Here is a 16323-nt window from a genome sequence, read left to right on the forward strand (position 1 = left end):
TGAGGGTAGCCCCTGGCCGCTGCAGGGGGACCCAAGGGCTCGATCCCCCCAGGGCCCGCCCTCCTTTCTGGCGAAGCTCCTGCCGCACCTGGAACTATCTCCTCCTGACTTCTGGGCATGTTGGGGTCTCCCCCACTGAGGGGCTGGCCACAAGTTCCGGGCTGTCTCCCATCTCCCTTTGTGGAGGCCGGGACTCCCTCAGGGAGGCCTTCCCCGTAAGGCCGGGTGGTCTGACACAGACGCGCCTGCGCCGCAGCCCCCACATCAACCGCCTCACTCCGTGTCATGGCTCTTCCAAAGTGTTTATTGTCATATTTACACGTATTGCAAAGAATGAGTGGGAGGCTGGAGCACGAGGCGCCCGGCTCCCCTGTCCCGGGCTCTGGGAGTGCCGCCCTGTGCGACGTTCCTGGGACCGAGGGAACCTCTTCCCCGGCCTGACGGCCAAGGGCCTCTGGGGCGGGGGTCCCGAAACTGCCGTCCCAGCTCAAGGCACAGAATGCTAGGGGATCCCTGGGGGATGGGGGCTGAAAGGAGGTGCAGGAGACAGGATCCCCGGGCTGGCTAGAAAGCCAAACCTGACCCCACTCCCCTCTTACCCCATTTCCTCTCTTCCCCTGTGTTGCCCCAAACCAGATAGGAGAGGGACCGACAAGAACCTCTGGGAGCGACCGCGCCCCCGAGCCCATCCCAGACGAGACCCCCATATGGGCCAAAGCTCCTGGGAGGTCTTGGTCAGAGATCAGCACCAGCAGCACAAGCCAGTCTGTCCAAGCCACCGCCATGCTCGTCCCTCACCCCCTGCCCTGCCTTTCCTCCTGGGGTGCAGACTGGCAGGAGCCTTCCTGGCGAGGGCCCGAGGGGAGGGCCTGGCGGTCGTGGCCTGTGGGGGCCGCTCCTTCAGGGCACGGGGGCAGCCCGTCTTCGGCCGGGGCCAGTGAGGGCGGGCTAAGGAGCAGCCTCCGCGTCCTCCAGCCTCCGCCTCGGGGTGGGAGAAGGGGCCAGCAAAGTGACACCCAAGGCACAAATCAAGGCTTCCCTGGGTCTCCCGGGTCTCGGCCCGGAGGACGGGCGGCCAGAAGGTGGCCCCGGGACGAGGGGCTCAGCGGGTGCCGCAGGAGGCGGGGCTCGGGCCTAGGGCTCCGCTCTTTGGCGTCAGGCACGGATGGCATGGAGCCCGGCGGCCCTTCGGCCACCCGGGACGTGCCCTGGGAGCCCGAACGCCGCGCTGGCTGGGGGAGAGAGATGGGCGACGTCACCAAAGTGGAGAAAGAGGCCGCGTTTGCCCCGTCCCAAGCACGGCCCTCGCCTAGGCCAGGAGCCGGATGGCCCCGTTGTCCGAGCCCAGCAAGAGGTGGCGCTTGGTGGGCAGCACGGCCAGGCTTGTGAGTGTGCCCCGGAAGTTCTCGGAGCTCAGCTTGGTGGTGGCCTGCGAGGGCGGCTCCGTCAGGGAGCAGACGCCAATCTTGTTGGCCACGGTGCCCGTCACCACCTCGCTGCCATAGAGGTCGAAGGTGTGAATGGGGTCGGACGGGGACTTGTAGTGATGGGTGGGCTTCTGTTCCAGCTCTTTCCAAACAGTCAGGGAGTGGTCCGAGGAGGAGCTGATGAGGGTGCTCCCTTCCACCGCCTGCCCGGAGGGAGAGGGAGGCCACAGCGATCAGCCAGAAACTCGGGGGCCGCCCCCACCCCAAGCTGGGCCTTGGCCATCAGTGGTGTCCGGCCCCCAGAGCCCTTTTGTGGGTACAGGCCTAGAGCTTAGGAGGGGCTCAGGGTCGGCCTGCCAGAGAGGCCTGGGGATGCTCGGAGGCTCTCCCAGCTCAGCGAGCCCTCGCGTGAAGGGAGAAAGCCCCCCCAGACCCCCGACTGGCCGCCTTCTACCTCCCCTTCATCTTCCTCAGCGGCGCGCTGAGCCTGGGCATGAAGACGGGAGCTGGGGGTCCTGACTCCTGGGCCAGAACCTCCCCCACCCCCATTGTCACAAAGGGAGAGTCAAGGGGAGGAGAGGAGAGCCTGGACTCTGCTCAGCCATGCGGGGGCAGTAAACAGGCCTCCCCTGAGCTTTATTTAACCTCAACTAGGTCAAGGACAGAGACTGACCCCTGCCCCTCGGGGCCAGACAAATATGGACAAGGGTTACTCATTAGAGAGGGCCCCAGGGGGGCAGAAGTGACACCTCTCCTCGCCCACCAGCAAAGCCCCTGCCCCATGGAGATGCCCCCTGTCAAGGCCCAGAGGGTTCCGGGATGCTGAGTCTGGGAGTACAATGGCCAAATGCAGGCGGGACGTCAGTTCACACCTCTGTCTAGTCTCGGGGCCTTGAATGCCAAGAAAGGGAGCCGAGGGAGTGGGGGAGGGGGTCAGAAAGAGAAAGGCCCAGGTCTGAGCTGCCCATCCCCCGTCTGTCCTGCCCACCCCCCCGCCAAGCAGCCCGAGCCATGGGCCACGGAGCTGTGGAGAGCGCACCTTGATCTGCAGGATGTCGCCCTCGTGAGCCGGCCACCCTCGAAGGACAAGTCCGGTCCTGGTGTCCAGGAGCACCATGAAGCCCGAGGAGAAGCCCGCTACGACGCTCCGGCCACTGGGGCTAATGGCCAGCGATCGGACGAGGCCGGCGTTCAGGCCGCCCCCCAGGCGGAACTCGTGCTGAGGGGCCAGAGACAAGGGCTGAGGGACGGCCCAGCCCCCTCGTGGCCGGCCTGCGCTTCCCACAGACCCCGGGGGCCCGGCTTCCTTTCCTGCCCGGAGGCCTGGTGAGAGCCGCTCTTGCTCTGGCACAGGGTTTCCTGGGGTCCCTCTGTCTGGGTCTCTATGGGCCCCCCACCTAAACCATAAGACAGGGCCACCTGCTACTTCCTTCCCGCGCCCGGGCCCCACCTGCAGCCCAGGCTTCCGACAGTCCACGAACCGCAGGGTGGAATCGGCGCTGGCCAGGGTGATGCTGGTGTGGGGGGCGGGCATGACGGCCACGGCGGTCCAGGGTGCCCGGCTGTCCCAAGCCTCCACCGTCCGCACCGTCTTCCCTGTGAAAGTGTGAGCATCAGGTCAGGGGGCCCAGGGGGCCCGGGAGGCCAGGGGGCCCGGGAGGCCTGGGGGCCCGGGAGGCCTGGGGATCTGGGAGGCCTGGGGATCTGGGAGGCCTGGGGATCTGGGAGGCCTGGGGATGTGGGAGGCCAGGGGGCCCGGGAGGCCTGGGGATCCGGGAGGCCTGGGGATCTGGGAGGCCTGAGGGCCCGGGAGGGCAGGGGATCTGGGAGGCCAGGGGGCCCGGGAGGGCAGGGCCACAGTGCCCTGTACCTCTCAGGGCGGGTAAGATCAGCTTCTAGACTCCCCAACTGCCTCCTGATCTCCTAGGCTTCAGCCCTGCCTTCTCTCAGACCCCCGTGCCCAGCCCATGGCTACTCTTCCGCTCCCCCAGGGCCTCTGCCACCCAGCTGCCGACCCCCAGCCCTCTCAGGTGCGCCCCGAGCGCCCCCCACCTCCTTTCTGAGCTTCTCCTCCCCGCAGCGCGAGGGCCGGACGATCCCCCCTCCTCCTCAGCACAGGCTCCAGCCTCCCCCGCGGCCCCCTGGGAGCGCAGGGCGGGGCTCACCTGTGAAGGGGTCCCAGACGTGGACGGCGCCATCGCAGCTCACCACCTGCTGGGAGGCCTCCAGCTGGCTGACGTGGAAGATGCTCTTGCGATGCTGGGCGTAGACCAGACGGGGCGCCGTCTCGCTGGTGCCGTCGCCGCAGTTGTAGAGCGGCCAGAGCCGGACCGTCCTGTCCTTGCTGCCGCTCAGGAAGAAGTCCTCGCTGCCCAGAGCGGCCACGCACTTCACGGCCCCCGCGTGGCCCAGAAAGCTCTGCAGCCGGATCTGGTGGAAGTGGAAGTGGGCGTCGTGCTGGCTGACGCCGATCTCGTACTGCCAGTAGGCCAGCCAGTTTCCGCTCAGTCCGTGGGCCCCTCGAGGCAGATCCCGCTTCAGGGAGTTCTCCTCCCCGCCCCCGTCACAGAGCCCCCCGCCGCTGCCGGGTGCGCCTGAGCTCGGGCCGTGGGGCCCCGGGTTCTCAGGCTGGGGGTCCACGGGAATCTGGATCCGGTTGCCCACCAGGACACTCCCAAAAGTGCCCGAGTGGACGTCATCGTGGCTCCCCCCCCTGCCTTGTGCGTCCTGCTCCGGGGAGGCACTGGGCATGGGGGCCAAGTTCATCGGGTCCTGGCCCACGGGACTGGCGCTCTCCAAATACTGCCCTGCCAGTTGCCCCACCAGCGCGTGGTTGGGGACGATCTTCTGGATGATGTCACCTAGATAGGGCAGGAGGAGCGGCTCAGGCCCGGGGGGCCATTCCTGCCCCGGAGCCCAAAGCCCAACAAGGGAGGGAGCCACGGGCCCCCCCAAGAAGGGGCACAGACTACTACAAGGGTCCCCGCCCCCAACGGGAAGAGCCCCTGGACACTGTTAATGGGCCGACCCAGAGGAACCAGAATCCAGGGATTCCTGGGCCAGAAACAACCTAAAGACGATTAAGTCCAGCCCTGACTGACAGGGAGACCGAACCCCCAATGGGGGGGGGGGGCTTGCCCATTTGTCAGGGGCCCACCACAGTGCCCTGCTCTTTTCCCTGCGTGGGGCAAAGACCTGAGGGTGTCTGTGGCCTAAAATGGGAAAGGGAAGCCTGGGGCCTCGGCCCTGGGGAAGCATCTTGGGCATGACCTCCTGGAAAGCAGGGGCTTGTGGCAGCTCATACCCAGCAGGCAGGAGAAGGGCACGTAAGTCATGTAGGCCATCTCCAGAGTGAACACCTTCTGCAGCTCGTCCAGCAGGGCCAGGTCCACGGGGCGCGGCCGCCCGTCCGAGAAGGGCAGCTCCAGCACCCGGCCCTCGCCCGGGCTGGGGGCCTCTGGCCTCGGCGCCTAGGGAAGACGAGGCCAGACTCCCAGCTCTCCGCGGGCCCCACGGCGGCCCCTGCCCCTCACAGCCCCCACACCCACCTGGCCCTGAAGCTCGTGCACCAGGGAGAACACCTGGAAGAAGGTGGCCACCGTCTCGCTGAGGTGCTGCTGCACCATCTCCTGCCCGATGCGCAGGCAGATCAGTGCGATCAGGCTGATGGTCTTCACGCACAGAACGGTCCGGGCCTGGGAACCCCCGGGGAACCTGAGGGCGACACCGCGGGTCACCCCCACCCCCCGCTCCCTGCTTCCCGGGCCTGGCCCGCCCTGGGGCCCCGGGAGGCTGAACCAGAGTCCGGCCCAAAGGCTCTGGGGCTCCCCCGGGAGGAGGGGCAGCGAATACAGCGGCCGTAACCTCGGAGGGGAGAAAGCGACCTCTCTGTTTCTTTCCTAAATCTGTGCCCTTTTGGGGGGGCGTTTAAAAACATTCTGAGGAGAGGTCCCAAGGCTTCAGCAGAAGGGTTCGGGCACAAAAAGATTGCGAACCCCAGACTTAGTCCAACTCCCTCACTTTACAGATGAAAACACCAAGATCCAAAGAGGGGAAATCACGTCCCCGTGATCTCCTGCGGGTCACTCGGCTAGTTAGTGACAAGGCCAGGACCAGACCGAGCCCCCCGGCTCCAAGCTGGGTCTCCCCCCGGGCCCCGGCTCCAAGCTGGGTCTCCCCCCAGCCCCCCCCCCGGGCCCCCAGAGCGCCCCCTGGAGGAAGCGCCTACCCTGTGACGAGCGAGGTCAGGGAGCTGAGCACAGGCAGGAGGACCTCGTGGCTGATGCGGGGCAGGATGTCCATCAGCGTGGTGTCACAGAGGTAGACGATGATCTTCTGGGTCAGGGTCACTGCGGCCAGCAGCCCCGCCTCCTTGCGGCTATTCAGGCGGCTGGGCCCTCCCCCGCCTCCAGGAGCCACCTGGGACCAAGGAAGGGAAGAGTTGGGCCCCCCCAGCGCTCCCAGCCTGCTCCGGGGCCCAGAGAAGGAGGCTCCCATCATCTCCCCCCGCCCCGGCCGGTGGCATCTAAGGCCCCATCCGGCTAAACGAAGCCTCAGGGAGGAGGGGAAGGGCGGGCACTGACCAGGTAGCTGATGTAGGGCAGGTACTGGTAGGTGAGGACGGGCTCCCCGTAAAGGCAGGCCACATGCATGAGGCAACTCAGCACGGGGGCCGACACCACGTCTCCCAGGACCGGACGCTTCTGGTAGATGTTGCCCGAGTTCAAGGGGCTCGCGTCGCTGCCGCTGCTCCCCATGAACTGCTGCCTCGTGGCACCTGGGGAGGGGGCAAAGATGGGCCGCAGCTGCTCTGGACTGGGCGGGGGGAGGGGAGACTGAGCAGCCATTACCCGGCGTTTGGGCAGAACCGCAGAATCGGAGCCCAGAAGGAGCCGGGCGTGCCTGCTCCTGCCCCCTGGCCTGGGGCCACAACCCAAGGACCCTCCCCACACGAACCCCAAAGGAGCGAGGGAGCCGCAGGGAGGAGCTGAGACCCCGCCTAGAGGGGCCCTCGGGAAGGGGGAGGGGAGAGGCACGAGTGGGGTGCCCTGCCGCAGCATGAAGGGATCTCGTCTCCTCCCCTGCCCTCCAACACCCCCCTTCTCCATAGACGTTACCAACATAGCAGGAAGTCAGCAGGCGCAGAAGGTTCCGAGCCACATAGCGGGACGTGACGGTGGGGCCGAGCCTGGCGGAGAGCCAGCGGACCGTCTTGCAGGCGGTATCTGTGGGGGGGAGCCGGGCCTGGGGCCGTCAGATAACAACCTGCTGGACAAGGTGCACGCTCCACTCCGCCCTGTCCTAGCCGGGCTCCCCTGGAGCTGAGCTTCCTGACCCCTTGCCCGGTCCCTCGAGCCTCCCGGGGGCAGAGCCAGGTCCAAGACTGGTAGGCTGGGCCCTTTCCTCCTACTCTAGTCCTGAGCGTCTGGCCCAAGGGACCCCGTTCAACCGTCCAGGAACCGGCCAGAGAACTCACCCAGGAGAATCTTTTGTTCTTTGTCTTCAGACTGGTCCGCCAGGTCTTCTTCCTCCCCATTTCCATTGTCATTGGGCAGACCGGCATCCACTGAGGCACCTGTCTCTGAAAGGGGGAGCTCGGCCGCCACTGGGCTACCGTCCTGTTCCTCTTCTTCGTCCTCCTCCCCCGCTTGGCCCCCCAGCCCCGCGCCCTCCGCCTCCTCCTCCTCCTCGTCCTCTGACCCCTCACTCTGCTTCAGATCCTGACTGCTCCTCTCCCGTGGCAGCCCCGCTTCGTCCCCAGGCCGGTCCTCCCCCAGGGACGCCTCGCTGGGGCTGCTCTTGTCGCTCAGCCGGCCCAGGCTGAGAGCTTCGGGCTCCGGAGGCTGGGGAGACCCCGACACGTACAGCCCCGCCTGGAAGTCCTCGCTCTCTGGCAAGTCGGCCTGGTCGTGGAAGCTGACGCCCGACGTGTAGTCTAGGAGGCCCAGCCCTGATGAGCCCGGGTCCCCTTCCATTTGGATGGCCTCGCCAAAGCTGCAGGGACCCGGGCCCTCTTCCCCGTCCTCAATCTCCTCATCCTCTGCCACCCCCCCCAGGCACTTGGTCTCCTCCTGAGAAGTCTCCACCCCAGCCAGGACCTGAAGCACGTGGGGCAGCAAGTGGGAAAGGAAGGCCTGTAGCCCGAGGCGAACCATCAGCTGGGCCACAAAGCAGTCCGTGTACAGGTAGAATCGGCCGTGCAGGTGGCCGGGGTTCTCGTAGGCCCCAATCAGCGGCTTCACCAGGTACTTGTTGGCGTTCTTGGGCCCCAGGGCCTTGGCAATGGGCTCAAACAGGTACCAGGCTGCGTACACCGCGGTATGCTGCTCCGACATCAAGGAGAGCACGAAGGGGAGCAGGATTTCCAGGCCTTCGGGAGTGATCTCCCGCAGGATGCCATCCAACTGCTGCCACAGCTGAAACACCAGCTCTCGCCCCTGAACCTCGTCCTCCACTTTCCTCGTCTGGTACAGGAGGATGAACTTGTAAAGTGACGAGAAGTAAGAGGGAAAGGCGACAACCGAGCTGTACGGGCTGAGGAGCTGCGCAGGGCTGGGTGGGGGCAGGCCCTGGGAGATGGGCTTATAGGCAGAGAGCAGCCCCCTCCCTGGCCCCCCGGGCGGCGCAGGTTCCACAGGCTCGCTCAGCTGCAGGAGGGTCTCTAAAACAGACTGCAAGGGGACGGGGATCTCCTTGGGGTAGCGGGAACAGAGCCCGCGTACGGTCAGGAAACGTTCCTTCAACGGGGCGTGAGGCTGCAGCGTCCGCAGCCTGGCTGCAAACACGATTTCGGCCACGAGCACTCCCAGGGCCTGCATGTCCCTCTGAAGGAGATCTGTGAGCTTCAGGGCCGGCTCGGCTGGGCTATCTTCTGGGGCCTCCACTCTGCCACGGAGGCCTCTGGCCATAAAGTTGCCAAACTTCTCCAGTTCTTCCAGAGCTTGCAGGGGATTAAAGCCCTCAGGAAGGACAATCCTCCCGTCATCCCCCTCTCCTACGTCTACCCCGGCAGCCTTGTTTCTTCGACCCAGCCGTGCCGTTGACGCTGATGAGAAAGGGTGGCCAGAGGCCTGCAAGGAAGAAGGGCAAGACTGGTCAGCAGCTTTGCCAGCCAGAGAGATGGAGTCCAAGGCCTCTGTTCCCTGTTCCAAGTCATCATCACCCCCAAGAGGCCTGTCTCCACCCCAGGAAGCCTCGCAGGGTGTGGCCTCCAGGACCAGACCGTTAGGCCCATCGGTCAGCTGGCCGGAGACATCTTCTCGGCCAGCAGTCTCTCGGACTCTCTGGATGAGAGGCCTGGGGATGACTGGTGGCTCGGGGCCCAGGGCCGAGGGTCCCACCAGGCGCTGGGGATGGGGCTGGTCAAAGAGCTGCACCACGCCGTAACTGGTCAGATGCGTGTGGTTATCTACAAGGTGCAAGCAAACATTCTTCTCCTTTACTGCCTCCTTGCCTTGCAGCTTGTAGCCAAAGGTGAGGTCGATCCAGTGATGAAGGTCTTGGGAGACTTCTCGGCTTTCCAGCAGCGCCCGATGGGCCGCCACGAACTCCTCGCCTGAGCTATACCAGGCTGGCACGTCCAGGTCCGGCATATCTGGATGGATGGAGCGGAAGATGGTGGGATCGGTATAGAATTCGGGGATGCACTCGTCGGGAGTCCAGCTCTGCATGCGCTCCATGCTGGCCGGGTATTCGTGAGGCTCCCACTGGGCCCTCACGTGGCCACAGAGCACAGCGCGGGGCGTGCGCCGGGCGGTGTACACGTAGTAGGTGATGTCCGACAGCACGTCCGAGATGTGGTGCGGCACGTGGGGAGGTTCTCCACCGCTGCCGCTGCCGCTCGCCACAAACGCCTGCCGGGTCATCTCATAAGTGAAGTCCAGCTGCTTGTCCCCCTTGTTGAGACGGAACTTGGACTTGCGCAGATCCCGGAAGCGCCCGTTCTGGGTGGTGAAGTCAACCACCCAGGGCAGCACGGGGTGGTAGTTGGGGTCTCCCCATCGGCGCCCCGCCAACCAGTTCAGCTGCATGAGGTAGTGGAAGTTACTGATTCGGCCGTGGACCCAATCTAGCACCAGCTTCCTAAGCTCTTCCTGGCAAATGGGGTCCCCGGGCCCTTCTCTCTTCCTGGGCTCAGGGGTTCTCAGAGGCTCGGCCTCCATGATGCTTTTCACACTAGGTTTCCCTTCTTCCTCTTCCTCAGGGGCTTCATAAGCACTCAAGTCCAGCTGGAGCTGGCTGCAGAGCTTCTCATCCACAGCAACGTGGCTCAGAGAGAGGGCCCCGCAAGCCAGGCCTTGTCGGTGGCAGGCATCCATAGCCTGCAGCACGTGGAAAAGGAGGAAGAGCACTTTGGCGTGGCTGTTGCTGAGCTTGGCTGGGCTGAAGGTGACCACGTCGTGCAGACAGTACTGCACGTGGGGGTACACGACGTACAGCATTTCCGGGGACTCTAGGAGAGCTTCGGCCCGCAGGAGATTGGGGCAGACCGTGGCCGCCCTGGGAGCGGAGGGAGCCTCCCGTGCGGGGGAGGAGCACTGGGCCGCCCTGCCCACGGGGAGGAATGGGCAGCCATAAACCTTCTGCAAGGCCTGCCTCACAGCAGCCAGGGCAGAAGCTTCAGGCGGAGCAGGGCCCCGGTGATAGGGTCGCCCATAGGCACGGTAGGCACCGTGCCACAGGTTGCGGTAGTTCTGGGCAGCGGTATCCCGCATAAATTTGGTCAAAGTCTCAGGGACCCCCGAGGGCTCCTCCGAGGGAGGACCCGAGCCCAGCGCCAGCGGATAGGCCAGCTTCCGCTTCCGCAGCCCGTGTATCTCCACACGCGTCCAGCCGGCCGGCAGTCTCTGCACCGAGCGCTGAAGGAGGGTCCTGGTTTCAGCATCGCCCAAGCCCTCCACCCGGGGACAGGGCGCGGGAGGCCCCTTCCTCTCCCGGAGGCTTGCCAGCCACCGGACGGGCACCAGGGCTACCACGCAGGCACCCCCCGGAGCCAGTGCCAGCTGCCGGGAGTCAACGCCCAAGTCGCTCTCCACGCTCTGAAGCAGCCCCTCCATGTCAGAAGAGGAAGAGGGCACCAGGATCCTAGAGGAGCGAACAGAGACAAACCCTGAGCTCCAACAGCACAACTCCCCCTTCTTCCTCAGGACTTCGTGCCGGCCCCCTTCGTTTCTTCCTCCCCTTTCTCTGGCCTGCCACCCCGGCTTTCCCCCTCCCTTCTTCCTGCTGCGCTCCTCCTCCTCCTCGCTCCCTCTCTGCCCGCTGGGCCCAGCCCTTCCCCTCCCCCTCCCCGCCCCTCCTTCCTCCCTGCCCCTCTTTCTTCCCCTTTCTGTTCCTTGCCCCTATCTTCATCCCCCTCTGTTCTTTCTCTTCCTCTTTCCCCTCTCCTCCTTCTCTTTCTCCTCCTCCCCCCTCCTTCCCCACTCCAACGCTACTCAGGCCAGGTCGGAACCGCGGCCGCTCTCACCAAAGCTCCGGGACCACTCAGCCGGGCGCTCCGGGCGGCAGAACCCATTAGGCGCGGGTACCAGCCATGACGGGTCAGCTGACGCGGGCCACGTGACCGGCCCGGCCTGGGAAACAAGCGCACGTGGCCCGGCTCCGGGAGGGGCGGGACGAGGTTGGGCCGAGGGCGGAGTTGGGCGCCGCGAGGGTGAGGGGGCGGAGCGACCGCTCCCGCGTCCTTTTTCCCGCGCCCGCGCTTCAAAAGGCGGAACCTCAATCGCCCCGCCCCCGCGCTCTGGTGGGCGGGGCAGCTCGCGCGCTTCTTGTGCCCTGCCCGCTCGAAAAAGAGCTCCTCCCCCTATCACCTCAGCCCTACCTAGCCTCCGGGAGAATCTTGGCGACCTCCTTATGCTCTCCCCGCTTTCCTGGGCCGGTCATTGCCTCCTACTAAAGCTCCGCCTCCTTACACATCCAGCCACGTGCTCGATTCCCAATCCGGACTAGAACCCAGGCCCCGGGGTCCATTCCATCCCCCTCAGCTGCCAGTCTATTGGGATCAAGCCCTGTCTCGATTTCTCCACGTGTGAAATGAACATGCTTCACAGAGCTGGGGAGGGAAATGCTAGAACTGCACGGGTCAGCGGAGCAAAGGCATTGCCAGGAAACTCCAGGACATTGCTTGGTCAGCTAGAATGGCTGAGTTCAAAGGTCCGCATCACAGAAAGCGCCCTTGGTCACTTGGGAGAAAGGGCACATGCTCAAGACGCGCCCTTGCATTCGATGAAGGACCGTCTCCAAAGGAGGGGCCCCCAAGGAGGACTGACGTGGCCAGTGTAACATCTGACTTCAACCTCCTTCCCCAATTCTTAGAAGTAGGCCGGCTCCCTGATCAAAGTGACGGGCCGGAAGTCACACTTTTCGCTCTAACAAACAGCCTCCTCTTTGCGGGTGCAGGGAACTTTCCTTAGCGTGTCCTGCACTGATTAGGGTCAGAACATGAAACTTTGGACAAACTCATCAGGTTCTGCTCTCTCCTCTGGCTTGAGAACCTTATCCCACCTTATCCAAATCTTGGGGCGCACTGCCCTCTAGTGGCGCTACCTTATACTTCAAGAGGTGGCCCGAGCATAGCCACTTCTACCCCCCCCACCACGCCCATCTCAATTCAAGCCCCTTCTCTATGCTTGAAATATGTGGAAAAGCTCCTTGCTGCTTCTGGGACGTTGATTCCCCCAAATCCCAAAGTCTCATTCCCGTCCCATCCCCTTGAGACTTTCAGGTATTCCCTTCCCAAGCCACTCCCATGCCAAAATAAAAACCCTCCAAAGCAGAAAAACATCCCAGCTTGGGAAAGTTAAGAATAAGTGTCGCACTCCTTCCCCCCAGGCCCCAAGTAGATCATATTTTGGCCAGACAGAAACTAGAGCAGCTGCCCCAGCATTGGCCCCATTATGGGTGGGATTAGTTCTTATTGGTCGGAGAAGAGGGGAGGAGGGAGATCAACTAAGAGAGGTGCCTGCCCAGCTGGGGGAGAAATTGGGTAGAAGGATTCCAGTGCAGGGGCTCAATAATACTCTACTGGGATTTGGGATGAGAGACTGGAGGGCAGGGCTTTGGTAAAACTCCCTAGTTCTCTCCACTTCGGCTATAGCCTTGCCCTTCATCCCCTCCACCTCCCTGCCCTGGGACATCCAAGTCTGTCTGAAGTCCCAGGAATTCACACTATGCTTGTCCTAGAATGACCCTGACTCCCTGCCAAGGACTGGGTGGAGCCAGTCTTCCAAGGACAGGGTATTTACCTGGGCTCCATTGTTGAGCCTTCCAGCCAAGGCTCCTGAAAGATGAAGTTGGGGTGGGGAGGAAACCTGGCATCTGCTACTACTATTAAGGTATATTACGCCCACAGCCATTGGAAGGGCCGACGTTAACCCAGATCTTCGGTAGCGTCCTAGGTTGGTGTAGGGACACTTCCTAAAGTGGGGACACTTTTCTGAGGATTGGAAGCTCTCGGGGGTAAACGCAGAAGTCAAAATGGTTAGCAACCTCCGTGGATCGACCATCCGAAAGAGGGAGGGGGCTTCCCTGAAGAGCCTCAGCAGGGCGTGGGAACGCAGCCAGGAGTCGCCAGCCCAGGGTATCCCTCCCAACGCGTGCCCCTTTGGGCGCTGGGCAGGCTAGGTTCCATACCAACTCCCCCTCCCATCACTTCTCCTGTTCCCCAGCTTCTCCCTGCCCTCCCCAGAGGAGGCGTTCCTCCACTGACAGCATTGACAGGAAATGCCTCTCATTCCTTCCCCCAGCTCTGGGGCTCCCTGGGATGGACAGATAGACCTCCCCCTCCCCCTTCCTGCCTCGGGAGAGAGACGTAGCCAGGGTCCAGGCAGGACCCCCGGGGAGGGAAAGAAAATGGGTGGGTGACTTGGGGTCCAGCTCTTCTCCACCTCCCTTTCCCAAGGGGCCATCACGTGTGCGGCAGGGGGGAGGCACGGAGGCAGGAGGGGGGGATGTGGAAACAGCTGATTCGTCCAGAGGTCACACACTTTCCAGCAATCAGCTGTAACCAGGGCTAAAAGCAGGAAGTTTCCTTAAAGGGACAAGCCGCTTCTGCCCCGCCTGAGAGTCCCAAACTCGTAGAGCTGGGGAGAGCCCCGAATCTAGCCTCCTGATTTGACGGATAAGGAAAGTCTTTTCGCTATCTCCCTCCAAGCCTAATCTCAGCTGAAGAAAATGTCGAGGATTCCCTTTCCCTGGAATTGGCATTGGAAAGACATCCGGACTAAGGAAGAAAAGCCTGACTTTAATTGAGCGAGTGATCACCCCGCTCAGCCTCAGTTTCCTCATGTTACAATAACGGGGGAGGAGGGGTTGAACCCATTGGGCTCTCCGGTCCTTTCCAGTTATAAATCATTAGCCTTGAATTCTGGCGGTACAATCAGTTCCTCCCCCTCACCCCCAGGTATATCTCTTTAAATAACCTGTAAAGTCATCGACTCGGAGTCGCTTTTGCCAAGTCATTGGGTTCAGCTAAGTTTGCCCGTCCCTCCCACTCTGGGCCCCGATTGGTCCCCGGGGAAGAAGCTGCTTCCTTATTGGCCTCCACCTTTGCAACAGCTCCCAGCCTGAGTCAAGAGAAAGATTTTTTTCTTTTGGCAGAAGGGAGGGGTGAGGAAGGAGGGAGAGGGGGCACCCCCTTCAGTCCGGCTAATTCCCAGGTTTGTGGCAGGAAGCCGCCCCCACCCAGCTGAAGCGTCTCCTTAGAGGCCGTCCCGGGGGAGGGATGGAGTTCGGTTGTTGCAGGGCTGCAGTCCCTCTGCCCAGGGGAAGGGCGTTAGAGCGATTCAGAAACCAAAAGCGAGGAAGGTAGTTAGGGCTGGATGGAGCCCGTTCTCTGTGCCCACCCTCACACCTCCCGGCCTATTTTCTCCATTCAGGGGCCTTAAAGTGAGGTTCTTTTGCAACATTCATGCTCATCCCTGTCCCATCTTCCTCTTCTAGGAAATTGAGGAGGAAGCTGTCCAGGTTCTTCCCCTCCACCCCCCCACTCTCGCCATAGCTGGTGAATACGGTTAGGGGAGAGCCGAAGGAGGCTGTGTTCATCCAGAGGGCAGGTGGACTCCACCAGGGGACTCCACTCAGTCTCTCCTCTGGCTGCCTCGGGACATGAGTTCTTTCCCCTCCACGTGTCGAGGCCTCTCCTTTCCAGGTCTGGCCACCCTTCCCTCGGGGGGTTCCTGCCCCAACTTCTTCCACTTCTCAGAAACAACTGAGTGGGAATCCCCGCCAGCCCTGCCACCTCGCCCATTCTTGGGGCCTGTCTAAGGGGAGCAGGCTTTTCTCCTTGGGGGAGGGGCGCTGGCCCTTTAAGGACTTTCCTGGGCTAGGATCCGGGTTGCGTTTAAAAATGCCAACTCACAGAGCGCCCGGGGTGCTGGGAACTGTAGTGCCAGCGTGAGAACTACGCTGGCCGGCATGCACTGCGCCCACCATCACTTTTCTTCCTCTTCGTCTCCAAGTAGCTGATTGGCTTTGCGGGGCGCTAATCAAAACAGGAGGTCCGAGTTATGGGCTGGGTGAGGGTCTTTCCACCTATTGGCCATCTCGCGAGTTGGGAGGCAGGGTTGAAAGATGCTTTGCTCGGAAGGAAGGGGATGACCTCGATGTCAATCAGAGCTGAAATGGCCTTGTAGGCGGGGATGGGGGCGGAGTTGGGGCGCCCCAAGGCGTGGCCACGCTCGCTAGCGGCGGCCGGTGATTGGCTGAGGGCGGTGCAACCGGGTGTCGTGCGTCACGACGCCGCCAGCTGATCGGAGGCTGGAGCCGGTGTGTGCGGGGCGCTTCGGAGAGACGGCGGCGCCGGCCGAGGGGAGCGGACGCATGGGACCCGCTCCCTCCTAGTCCACCTTCCCCCCCCAGCGCTTGGGCTCCCGCGCCCTCGCCCTCACCCTCGCTCTGGACCAGGTGGGTGTGAGCCGTGGGCGCCGCGCCGGGAGCTGGGTCCGGGCGGGCAGCGGGGTCTGTTGGCCACACCCTTGCACTCCGGCCGAAGAGGGGGCGGCGAGGTGGGTGGCTGCCAGCCCCGGGAGAGGGGCGTCAACCCAAGTCTGGTCTGAGAGAGGTTGGCAAAGGATAGTCTCCTGGGAGGGGGTGAACTGGGTGGGGGAAATTCAGTTCTATCAGATAGTACTAGGGAGCCAGGGCGGCCCCGCCGCGGGCCGAGCAAAGACCAGGGTCCTGGGTCTAGGACGGGAGCCGGCGTGGCGTCCGGCCCGGGGTAAGTTTACAGATGGGGCCGGACCGGACCGGGCGGGATAAGGCGGGCGGGTCGCTCCTCTCTATCTCTTCCCCCCCCCCCCCCCATCTCCTAGCGAAAGCTCGGCCACTATCCCGAGTCCGTCCCCTGTCCGGGGAGGGGTCGCTAGACGGGACGGCCCCTCCCCTCCGGGGGTGGAGTGGGGGAACCTTATGTAAAGGGGGGTAGTTAGGGGCGGCGGCGGCGCGGGGTCTTATGCAACTCCCAGGCTAAGGTTTCATTTGGGGGGATGGGGGGGCCTAGAAACTCTTTCTCCCCTCCCCCTCTGCCCCTTCTCTGGCCCGGCGGGCTTGGGCCTCGGAAAGGTCACCTCTGCACCTCCCCCCCTGCCCCGCCCGAGTGAGCGGCCCCCAACCCAGGCCCGGCCCTGACCGCCCGAGAAGCCGGCTGGCTGGGTGGGGCGGTCTGAGTTAGTCATCACTGGGCTCCCTTCCCCGCCTCCTCTCCTCGTTTCTCCTCCCTCCACTCCCCCTACTATTGGCCTCTCCCGGTGGCCTCCCTGCTATCTTCCCCCACCCTTAAGACCCAGTCCCTGACTCCAGCTGCCACCATGGCTTGTCCTCAGGGCTGTCAGGGTGCCAAGGGGGTGATAGAGTAACTGGCCAGAGGGTTAGTGCCCTGGTCCCGGTCCTGCCTTTCTGC

At 63.7% G+C, this 16323-nt stretch overlaps 1 protein-coding gene across 1 annotated transcript; it reads right to left on the bottom strand.

Moving 5' to 3' along the window:
- Window positions 1-286: 286 nt before the first annotated feature.
- On the bottom strand, window positions 287-10998 carry WDR81 (WD repeat domain 81). The gene is made up of 11 exons (XM_051992173.1): window positions 10894-10998; window positions 6904-10511; window positions 6545-6652; window positions 6011-6204; window positions 5656-5846; window positions 4976-5141; window positions 4732-4897; window positions 3593-4288; window positions 2878-3023; window positions 2467-2646; window positions 287-1630 (listed from the first exon to the last, which is right to left on the bottom strand). The coding sequence occupies exons 2-11, from the start codon at window positions 10481-10483 to the stop codon at window positions 1310-1312; spliced, it is 5748 nt and encodes a 1915-aa protein (XP_051848133.1). The 5' UTR covers window positions 10484-10511; window positions 10894-10998; the 3' UTR covers window positions 287-1309.
- Window positions 10999-16323: the final 5325 nt, after the last annotated feature.

This window comes from Antechinus flavipes, chromosome 4, assembly GCF_016432865.1.
Source record: "Antechinus flavipes isolate AdamAnt ecotype Samford, QLD, Australia chromosome 4, AdamAnt_v2, whole genome shotgun sequence".
Classification (NCBI taxonomy): Eukaryota; Metazoa; Chordata; class Mammalia; order Dasyuromorphia; family Dasyuridae; genus Antechinus; species Antechinus flavipes.